The 12,293-nt window shown below is 37.1% G+C and overlaps 1 protein-coding gene across 3 annotated transcripts in view; it reads right to left on the reverse strand.

Annotated features, from left to right (window-relative positions):
• The window catches only part of LOC129780244 (myb-like protein A), a 228,593-nt gene that overhangs the window by 187,773 nt on the left and 28,527 nt on the right, over positions 1–12,293 (reverse strand). For all 3 annotated transcript variants that reach the window (XM_055788297.1, XM_055788296.1, XM_055788295.1), the window contains exon 2: positions 3,582–4,625. In XM_055788297.1, coding sequence (XP_055644272.1) covers positions 3,582–4,098 — 517 coding nt within the window. In that variant the 5' untranslated portion in view covers positions 4,099–4,625. The remainder of the gene's footprint in view (positions 1–3,581; positions 4,626–12,293) is intronic.

Raw genomic sequence — 12,293 nt, forward strand, 5'->3', positions numbered from 1 at the left:
CGTCAACTGTCAATAGTCAAAATCAACGTCAACGTCAACGTCATCTTCAACACGCAAACATAAACATGTATACATATAGTTAATCAAAAGTTTCTGATTGAAAAATCAAATGCGTTCCCCCGGCAGTGAGCGCCGCTTGGTGAGCCAGGCTTGTGCGAGCCTTTGATGGCAAGCTTCAGAGTGAACGTGTTAGATAATCACGATTTAAAAACAGGGGGTTGATTTAGGACCACCTTTTTGGAGATCAAGAACCACCCTGACTTTTTCCAAATAACGACATACCGTACACTAAAGGTAATATGTAGCTTCAATTTATAGAGCTTGTTTTGATGAACTTACTACAAGGTATTGTCATACAAATGAAACACAAATTTTCGCATTACTCGAGAATTAATCAAGCAAATGAAACTAAATTAGGCATATAGAGGTTTTAGGGTGCAATAAATGTTTCTATGGTGGTTAGACACTCCTCCCCCCTCTCTAAGGGGGGGCTGCCATATAAATGAAACACAAGTTTCTGCGTAACTCGAGAATTAATGAAGAAAATGAAACCAAATTTGGCATGTGGAGGTTTTAGGGTGCAACAAATGTTTTTACGGCGGCCAGACACTCCACCCCCCTCTCTAAGGGGGAACTGCCATACAAATGAAAGACTAATTTCTGTATAACTCGAAAACTAATCAAGTAAATGGAGCCAAATTTGGCATGCGAAGGTGTTAGGGGACACGAAACGTTTCTATGGTGAATAGACACTCCTCCCCTCTCTCTCCGAGGGGAGATTGGGGACTGCTATACAAATGAAGCATACATTTCTGCATGATTCAAGAACTAATTAAGCAAACGGAACCAAAATTGGCATGTGGAGGTTCTAGCGGACAAGAAATTTCTAGTGTGATTCAACACTCATCCCATCCTTCTAAGAAGGGGGGGGGGGGGGTTTATCTACCATAGAAATGAAGCACAAATTTCTTCATAACTCGAGAATTTAGGGGTTTTAGGGGTACGAAACGTTTTTATAATGAATACACTCCTCCCTCCTCTATAACGAAATACAAACATCTGCATAACTCGAGAACTAATCAAACACAATTTGGGATGTGAGGGTTTTTGTGTATAAGAAATGTTTCTATAATGGTATGAAACCCCTCCCTCCTCTGAAATGGAGAGGGGGTCCCATAAAAATATTAGGCTGTCAAAAAAGTCCTGCGGTATTTCCGCGAGGTGTCGTTGTAAGCGCGTAGTTCTAGTTATTTTCATTGTATCGAGTCATACTATAGCTTGTTGGAAAGGTATTTTCGCGCGCTATAATATAGTCCTTGACAGTGTTTTGTTTGGTTAAGTCGTTCGTGAGTTATAGTGTCGCAAATATGGAGCAACATAAAAAGAAAATCCGACATATTTTACAGTACTACTATGACAAAGGCAAAATGCATCTCAAGCTGCCAATAAAATTTGTGCAGTTTATGGATCCGATACAGTTTCCATTTCCACCGCACAACGATGGTTTCAACGTTTTCGTTCTGGTGTAGAGGTCGTCGAAGATGCGCCACGCTCCGGAAGGCCTGTCGTCGAAAATTGCGACAAAATCGCTGAATTAGCCGAGAAAGACCGGCATAGTAGCAGCCGTAGCATCGGCCAAGAGCTGGGGATAAGTCATCAAACCGTTATTAACCATTTGAAGAAGCTTGGATTCACAAAGAAGCTCGATGTATGGGTGCCACACACGTTGACGCAAAAAAACATCATTGACCGTATCGACGCATGTGAATCGCTGCTTAATCGCAACTAAATCGACCCGTTTCTGAAGTGGATGGTGACTGGCGATGAAAAGTGGGTCACTTACGACAACGTGAAGCGCAAACGGTCGTGGTCGAAGTCCGCTGAAGCGGCTCAGACGGTGGCCAAGCCCTCATTAACGGCCAGGAAGGTTCTACAGTATGTTTGGTGGGATTGTCAAGGAATAATCTATTATGAGCTGCTTCCCTATGACCAAACGCTCAATTCGGACCTGTACTGCCAACAACTGGACCGCTTGAAGGTAGCACTCATGAAGAAGAGGCCATCTTTGTTAAACAGAGGCCGCATTGTCTTCCATCAGGACAACGCCAGGCCATACACTTCTTTGGTGACGCGCCAGAAGCTCCGGGAGCTCGGATTGGAGGTTCTTTTGCATCCGCTGTATAGTCCGGACCTTGCACCAAATGACTACCACCTGTTTTTGTCCATGGCGAACGAGCTAGGTAGTCAGAAGTTAGCCACAAAAGAGGCCTGTGAAAATTGGCTATCCGAGTTTTTTGCCAATAAGGAAGCGAGCTTCTATAACAGGGGTATTATGAAGTTGGCATCTCGTTGGGAACAAGTCATCGAACAAAACGGCGCATATTTGACATAAAACAGATGATTGTAACTAATTTTATGAACAAATGAAAATTCAAAAATAATACCGCAGGACTTTTTTGACAGCCTAATATTAGACACTACTGAAAATTCGGTAGGAAGCACCGTTACTGTGATACACAAAGGGGTAGGTTGAGGGCCACCGGTCGGATTAGGACCATCTTCCCCTATAGAATAGACCTTTGAAAGGGGGAGGAGAGAACTCAGAAGAATGTGAGAAGTATTCAGGGTAATTAAAAACATAAAAATTTATATAGCTTGCTACAATACAATGAATTTCTTATTTAATATAACTTACTGATTGTGTGGCATGAAAACGCTTTATGGAGGCTGTTCATTCGCACAGAGCGTGTTGATACGGATTTTTGCAATGTTGTTGCGAGTTTTTTGAAAAACTGAATATACAGGAATCTACGTTCATCTTTTGTTCATAAATCATGGGACAAAATTTATTTGTATGTGTTGAAACAGAACTGAAAATACAACATTAATGTTCGAAAGCCGGAATCCGCAAAAAGACAGTTGTTTTAACGTCACAAAAGTATTGGGCTGGAAACGAGCGAATTCAACTGTAAAATATTTTCCAACTGAAAATTCATGTAGGAAATTTTCTCAATTTTGCTTTGATATCGATTACCATTCGGAAATTGTGTGACTTATGCATGAAAACAGAACAAAAAAAAATATTTCAGTGAGTCAAAACGTTGTCACGTTACGCCGGAATGGGTCATAGGCAGAATTCAAAAATTCAACAAAGCAATAAAAAACTCCGAGAGCTATGCGTGTAAATCGTGTTCCACCAGGAAAAGCAGGACCTGGTACCTTCTTACACAAAACGCACGAAATTATTTTAGTCTACGTAGTACTTGTCAATGATAGAAACAACTACCGGTAAGCTCAATGTTTTATTCTAAAGAAATAGAAAAAATGAATTTGTAGTATTACCTCATTGTTTTCTTTTCAATTTTATGGGGTTTCTTCAGTGTAATTATCCGATATTTTTTGGATTTCCTCGAATATTTTTTTTTCATTTTCTTTACTTCTACTTTATATTATATTAATAAGTCATAGTTTTATTAACATGTAGAAAATTCAAGCCGGTAAAAAGCTGACATAGTTCATTTTTTTGCCCCAATCTTTAATGAATAGTATCAAAGCATTCTACACCTGTAGCTGAAACTTACTTCCAGATCCGAAACTGTTGTAACTCCCGAAGGCGGCCGAAGTTCCAGCACTTAGTCCGTTGAAATTATGGCCAACGCCCAGATGGTGGTGGTGATGATGTGATGAGGCCGACTGAATCTGCTGCTGCTGCTGCTGCTGTTGTTGTTGGTGGTGATGATAGTGATGATGGAGATGGTGATGATAAGGCGTTGATGATAATTGAGATTGAACGGTGGGACTAGCACTGTTGGTTCCGACTAAGGCTGGAGCCGACTCAATCACGGCAGTTGTACCGTGATTTGCACTAACACTCGAAGCACTGCTGCTACTTGCTACTAAGCTGCCACTGCTGTTGGTGGGGTTCAAATGGGATGAAAGCGCACTGTTGGTGGGATGACCCGCGCTGCTGCTTGCGCTAACACTAGCGCTACTAGTGGTGTGGGACGGAAGCAAGTGCTGATTGTAGCTGCTTGTGTGATTGATTGCGCTGGCACTTCCACTGAAGATCTGATCACTTTCGCGACGCATAGCGAGCATTTTCTGGGCCGACGTCGGCGGTAGCGTCCGCAAAGCAGAAATAAACAGAACTAAAAAGGGAAAACCGACGAATGCTCATTGATCTGAACTCCATAGCACACTTTTGCACTTTGATAACCGGCTTAAAATCTTCTAAGATTATGACACTACACTGAAATAATGCACCTATTGTTGGTTTAATCTTCTCATAAGACACACAGATTTTCGGTATACATTTATTTCACATTAAGGACACTTATGTGTTTCAAACCACGTATTTCATTATGATATTGGGTAAAAGGAAAAATTATCTGTCTCACGTAGTTGCTGGATCGGGTCCAATGGCACTAATTTTTATTTTCGGATGTTTTACTGGATTTTATTTTCATCACGAGTATAATGTCGTCGAAACAATGCGATATGCTTTCCTCGGTATACAAGGTAACGATTAATCAAAAGATGCACAGTTCACTTTTTTTATGCACGTCATCTGTTGAATACTACCCATTAATGTGGCTAGAGTCCACTTAAAAATGTAACACAAAACACTGAAAAGAGAAATAGAAAGAAACAAAATAGAAATTATTGGGGTACTATCAAATGCTAGGAACTATTTTGTTATTATACTGAACTGATAAATGAAAACTGAATCTCTAAAGTGTTATAACAGATCAATAGGCTAACTGTAATTGAACTTAAGCTATTGAGACTTTTATCAAGAGGTTACACCGATTGGAACCTCAATAATTTGTTAAAACAATATTTTACAAGCAGTTATTCATTTTATTGAAATATATTTCAAACAATGGATCAACGGTTAGTGTCATTCAAAGAGAAACTAAAATTTTGAATATATATAGAATGGAATGGCTTTTGGAAGTTTATTAGTATGAGTTCAATTGTTTTAAACTATCGCTAGAAGTATATTACAACATTGGAATGTATATATGTTTTTGAAATAGTTGAGGTTTGACAAACAAACTAAATGTTGAGTGGTTGGATCCATGTTTAGGATCTCCCTAAATTCATTATCGATATTCTGAAAACCATTTGGATCCCAAATATTTGGAAGACTGTGGAAAGGGAACAATTGGCATATGGTTCCCTCCTATGACATTAGTTTGATCAGTTATGGTCATATTGATGATCAAAGGAACCCTGAACTTGAAATGTTTGATTGCAATTAAAATGACTTGATTACAGAGTGGGATGTAAAACCTTATCGAATTGGTCTCGAAATCAGCTACCGCATTGTGTGAAATTTTACATACCGACAAATATTTATTACTGAACATTTCGATATCAGCACCTGCATGAACATTAGCCAAACAGACATAATTTTCCTGGTCGGTCAGAATGTCAATAAAAGGGAGACAAATTAGTGAAGAAAAATCATACCATACTTCTGTGGGCTTATAGCATACAAATATATGTAGATACAGAAAGACGATAAACGTTGTAAAGACCTTCGATGTGAGTAGAGCAGAATAGGGCTCTCAAATATGAAAAACACAAAAAAAATATTTTTGGATATAAATAAACTTGAAAATGAAATTGAAAAGCTGGTTAAAACTGTGGAAGACGAAAAGCACTTAAAACTGTGGAAGACGAAAAGCACTGGAGATTTTCGACCCTTGGCTGTTCAGATGGTTTGATTGGAAAAAGGCAATATCCGGAAAAAAAACTGGAAGATTGGCAACTCTGCCTAACACAGACGCAAAATCAGGGAGCCTGAGGAAATCGTCATTGCAGATACATGCAATGTGCGGGTATTTTTGTACTCGCTTGCATTTTTGCAGCTCGGAATGTGCTTACCGAATACGGTCATAAAAATGAGGAGCTTGGTGAAACCGTCAATGCAAATGAGGAGTTTAGAAAGAAAGAGGTGTAAGTGACTTGATTGATTTCTCTTCATCAACTTTTTCTTCAGTTCATAACTCAACTGCAAAAACGTTCCAATTTGAGTTTGCTATAGAATCCGATAGATGAGTTTCTGACGTATCTTCCACATTGTCAAATACAGCTGGGAATGTGTTTACAGCTAAGTTATGACCAAAAGAGAGAATCGAAAAAAAACTGCTTTTCTCGCAAGGCATGAGTGAAGTTTAGATTCAGTAGTCCAGAAAGGTCCTCAATAATAGAGACGAATGAACTGATAAAGCACCGTACCCGAGAATAACAACACCGCCGATCCAAGCAAACGTAAAAATTTCGATGTCATATGGACCCTTGTCAGGGCTACCAAATACTTGTACTGATAAGTACTTAATTCTTAAATTTCTATAATGTTCGTTCTCGTTGGCGTTAATTCATTATCCTGCGTAAACAATGCGGTAGTGTCTTGGTCGTCACCCTTCTGGATAAAAATTCACACATGTTTTTGATATATTGAAAAAAAAATGAATTGTCCCGGTTGTCTCTATAGTTTTCTCATGGTATTGAAACGCTGGTGCGTATTGAAATACATTGAATTCGGAACATCGTACCGTGGAGTTGTTGAGATGAATACATTGTTCGTTCATTTTCAGAAGCTTCTCTCGGTTGCATAGATATATCTGTTACAGGTTCGTGATGAAATATAGGGGAATGTGGCCCTGACCAGACCCTCTAAATTGCAACGGGCACATACAATTCACACAAAATTATCGTTTTTTGACAACCTCTACATTGAAATGAGTACAACTCTCAAACTATGTTGTATACTGGCCGACGTGGTTCATGAGCCGAAAAAGGGAAGAACAGAGGCCAAATCGGAAGTTCGACCCCTTCAAAAATGATGATCCTAAACCTGAATTCCTAAATCCTAAATTCAACTTTACTATTAAACATAATTGCCTTCGAGGGCGATACAGCGATTATAGCGGTCTTGCAACTTTTCGATACCATTTTTATAGTACTCTTTCGGTTTTTACAAAATAGGACTCAGTTTCGGTAATCATTTCATCGTCGGTCTTAAATTTCTTGCCAGCGAGCATTCTCTTCAGGTCTGCGAACAGAAAATAGTCGCTGGGGGCCAGATCTGGCGAATACGTTTGATGCGGAAGCAATTCGAAGCCCAATTCATGTAATTTTGCCATCGTTTTCATTGATTTGTGATTTTTCCATTTTTTTCACAATAACAAAAGTTGCTTCACACACACGTATTCATTGGAATATTTTTTTTTCTGTATTATAGTGATTTTCAACACTTTTGGCTGGTTCGTCATTTTTGCTTCCATTTTTGGAAGAATATGTGAGAATTGAACTCGTGATCTTGAGTGTGAGAGGTATGGATGTTACCACTACGCCAGATCGCCTCCTCCATTGGAAGATGATGCTTTGTGATAGTCAAGTAGATTTTTGCAAGTGGCGCCATCTAGACGTCAACCTTATGAACCTTTCAACCGAATTGTTAGCTTGTTTTGATGAGCAGACCATAAGCAATCGAAATTGCCTAGTTTTGTAATTTTTGGACATCTACAAGAACATTTAACTCATTTTCCGTACAGGTCGAAAATCTATATTTTCCTTTTTTGAAAACATTGGAGACACGAAACGGCGCCAAAATACTAGAATGAAGGGAACAGGAAAAAGGTCACCATACAACCGAATTGTCAGTGTATTGACATCTTTAATTTGGCACCACTAAAAATCGGTAGGCGGCGCCATTCCAGAGATACAAGAGGTGGTCGGTTCAGGGCCACCGGTCGGATTAGGGCAACCTTCCCCTACTCTAAATTGGAGCGATGAGACACGAAATACTTCGCTGGTATGTTTCGTTATAAACGAATTCATTCCATTGGGCTGCCCGAAAAGTTATTGCCTATTTTTTCATTACCAATAAAATATTATTTTTTTTACATAGAATGAACACATAAAGATGGGATGTACATCATTTTAAAGCTTAAACTTTCATGTTTTGGAATATTTTAACGTACAATTTTTTTTCTTGGAGTGCGAAGATGAAGTGGACAAAAATATCGGGAAGAAATAAAAAATCGATTTCTTTCTGTTTGATTTTATGGACTGATACTTTTTTGTCAACTAGTTCAAGAGCAAATCTAATTAGCTTTATCGGCCAATTTTCATTTGATTCCTATAACGTTCCTGTATGACCTTTCATACAGAGATATTGTTGTTTGAATGAATTCACCCTCCGTCTTAAATCATTAATTGTTCAATAAATAATGATCGCATCGCAAATCGAAAATCAATTTTGATTTTTTTTGAAATCGATGCAAAAAATTTAAACAATTTTTTTTCGTCAATTTTTTTTAAATATTTATTTTAATTATTTTTGTACAGAATTTATTGGAATTTTAAAAACTGCATTTCGATTTGCGATGCGATAATTATTTATTTACTAGCTGACCTGGCAAACTTCGCCCCGCCCAAAATGTTTTTTTTATCAATACATTCAAACATTCACGTTTTCTTACTAAGCGATCCAATCGCTATCGCTATTGATTGATTGATCTTCTAGCTATCCCTTTACAATTTCCTTTTACTATATATTTTCTAGTACTTCTACCAAAACTCATTATTATACAGAATTATTTTCAGACACAATTCTCGTTCAAGATTCTTGAATCTAACAAATAACATATTTCTTCGTTACATGGAATACATCTTTGATAAATAAAATACAATAAAATGAAGACAGCTCAAATCTGACTATTCTTTTCTCGCGTTTTGCGCTTACCATCACATTTGGCGATTCATTTTTATTCATATTAGTTATGATTTTTTGGGAAAATGTGGAAATAATTGATTTTTCCAACCACAAATGGAAATGGCACACTAACGAAAAAATATAAAAATCGGGTCTAATGCATTGCGATAAAGAACAAAACTACCACTTTTCACGAAAATTTGAGAATCACTATATCGGTTTGGTATGGAATGGATGTATAGTTAAATGATATAGGAGTGCGTTTTTCCACCTAAATATATTTTTCTAATTTCGAACAAAGAACAATTTCGCTAACGCAAACATTAAATGGACTAAAAACGCTTTTCAAGGTGCAATTGTAGAACATTTGGGAATTTAATTTTAAATAACCTTCAGAGTTTTCTGAAAACTTTCAATTGTCATGTTTTGTTGTTAAAAGGGTTGGTTGAGATATGTGTAATATTTTTATGTGATTCTCATCTTCTTTCAGAGGATATACAGTGACTCAAATTCGTAATCGTACCCCACCATGCAGATCTCTTTTCCCTTCCCTTCGAAAAAGGTTTGTTATCTGTTTTCAGAATAATGGTTTTTATTTCTCTAAAAATGACGAATGTGTGTGCTAATGTATGAACATTGACTCAAACTCATAATCGTACGCTGGCTGAAATCTCAACTCGATTACGAAGGCGTTGGCCAATTTCCGAATTCCATCATTAGTATGGTATCCCTTATTCATTGCAATTATCTTTAGCTGTTTTTAGCCTTATCTACGAGTTTTTTGGTGTATTCGGAAGGAATATTTATCATTTTTTTCATTAAGTGGTTTTAAAAACAATGATTTCCAGTAATTTAATGGTTTCTGAATCTCCTACACAGATAACTTCCTTAGTTTTTTACTGGGATTGATGTGGGAAGATTGTGGAGGAATATCAATAACTTTTGAGTCATTGTAATGTAACCATGTGCGAACTTCATATGTCTTGAGCTCTGGGTCATTGTCTTGGCAAAACTTGAATCCTCGATTCCACCTCATTTTGTTGACACTTTGCTTCATATTTTCCTTCAGGATGTTCATGTAAACATTCTGATCCAATACACCATTGATGATAATTAAATTGCTCATACATACACCCTCATACCATCCCTCCACCACCACCATGTTTAAATGTTGCTTTCAGATTTTTTTACGTTTAATTCATCGTTGGCCTCCTCCATACGATAACCATCGGAGCCAAAAATATCAAATTTGGGCCCATCTATGGAAATAACATCTTACCAGTAAGACATTGATGTGTTTCATGCTGTTTGGAACAATCAAATTGGAGTTACTGTTTTTTTTGCTTAGAAACGGTTTATCCCTCTGTGCTCGGGCATTCAAGCTGCCATTCTTGGGCACATTACAAACTTTTTGATTGCTTAATTTGGTTTTTATCGATGGTGTAATGGATCAGAATGAGCTCCATGACCAAGAGCTCAAGACATATGAAGTTCGCACATGGTTACATTACAATGACTCAAAAGTTATTGATATTCCTCCACAATCTTCCGACATCAATTTCAGTGAAAAACTGAGGAAGTTATCTGTGTAGGAAATTTAGAAACCATTAAATTACTGAAAGTAACGTTTTTAAAAATCACTTGATGCAAAATTGATGAATATTCCTTCCGAATACACAAAAAAACTCGTAGATATGGGTAAAGACAGCTAGAACTAGTTGCAATGAACAAGGGATACCACACTAATGATGGAATTCGGAAATTGGCCAACCCTTTCGAAATCTAGGTGAGATTTCAACCAGCGTACGATTATGAGTTTGAGTCAATTTTCGTACATTAGCACACACATTCGCCATTTTTAGAGAAATAAAAACCATTATTCTGAAAACAAATAGCAAACCTTTTAACTCTCATATGACACTATGATTTTATCTAAATAGAATGTTCCGAAAGTTTGTTTTCGATTTTCAAAAGAAGGGAAAGAGATCTGCATGGTGGGGTACGATTACGGATTTGAGTCACTGTACATTACATTTCTCGTACTCTTAAACCCTGAAATCCCAATTTTGGTTCCATTTTCTCTATAAATTATCCAGTTATGCAGAAATTTGTGTTTCGTTTGTATAGGTATAGACCTTTGAGGGGGGAGTATCGAGCTACCATAGACATGTTTCGTACCCTCTATAAACCCCACATGCTAAATTAGGCTCCGTATGCTCCGATTTGCTATTCAATTAGTTGGCAAAAATTGTTTTAGTCCATAAACCATTGAAAAAAACAGAAAGAAATCAATTTGTTTTTTTCTTCTCGAAATTTTTGTCCACTACATCTACACACACCACAGTAAACATTTGTTCGTAAAATATTCCAAAATATTAGTATTTGAGCTTTAGAATGATGTACATCCCATCTTTATGCGTTCATTATATGTACAAAAAAATATATTGTATCGGTAACTAGCCGACTCGGCGAAATTCGTCCCACTCAAAATTATTTCTTTGATATGAATTCTTTCGAACATTCACATTTTCTTAACGAGCGTACGTTCGCAAGGTCAATCGCAAAACTCTCCATTGATTGATCTCTACCATTTTCATTTGGTTCTTTACAATTTACATTGACTATAAATTTCTTATTACTCATAACAAAACTCGTCACAATAATGTAAATTTATTTTCAGACATAATTTTCGCTCAAGATTTTTGATTCACTTGTAAAAATACAGAAAAGTAAATTTTCATTCATAATTTTTATTTTCCACCTGAGAATCATTTTCTCTTCACACCAACGGAACACGAATCTTAATACCGGAAACGCGAAATCCAATTGAACAAACAACAATGTCATTGTGGAACATATGGGAATTATTTAGTGGTTTATTTCGCCTGAAAATCCATTTCCGCCTTCGAACAAAGATCAATTTCGATAGCGAAAACAATAATGAACACTTCGTAGTTGCTCTCCGTGATTGACCTAAACCACCGAAATTGCACAAGGAACACACTGAATGGTTTCGGTGATTCAAACTTTGAATAACTGATTACGACGCCAGCCACGTCCTTACAGTCACCAGGGGAAGGGAAGGAATGTTAGTATGATATTCGCTGCCGGAAGGGTCGCCTCTATAGCGAGTTTCCTTAGCGATTATCATGGATGGGATAGTTGATGGTGGGAGTTTGTAGGTGTCAGTAATTAAACTTATTCTGAGCACAAATGCCTACTGCGGTTGTATACATTTTTAACGTAAATGGTAATCCTAATTTTTTTGTGCGTTAAAAATTTTTCATGTTTGACCTCTTAATTTTGTTTTTTTTTTAATTTTTGTAAAAAAAAATCGGCACAAACATTTTGAACATCACAAGAAATTGGTAGTGAATCAGTACATTGATACTATTAGTGGCCGTTCATTATTATTGATCGTCAGTTCATACCTTCCAAAAAGTGTTTGAACCTTAAACACGCTATAGTTTTTGCTGAAAAAACGTACATTAGAAATAAAAATCGATAACATTTTCTGGTTATGTTGAAACGTAGCTCTGTTTGTCTGTTTGCTTCAAATTGTAAT

This window comes from Toxorhynchites rutilus, chromosome 3, assembly GCF_029784135.1.
Source record: "Toxorhynchites rutilus septentrionalis strain SRP chromosome 3, ASM2978413v1, whole genome shotgun sequence".
Classification (NCBI taxonomy): Eukaryota; Metazoa; Arthropoda; class Insecta; order Diptera; family Culicidae; genus Toxorhynchites; species Toxorhynchites rutilus.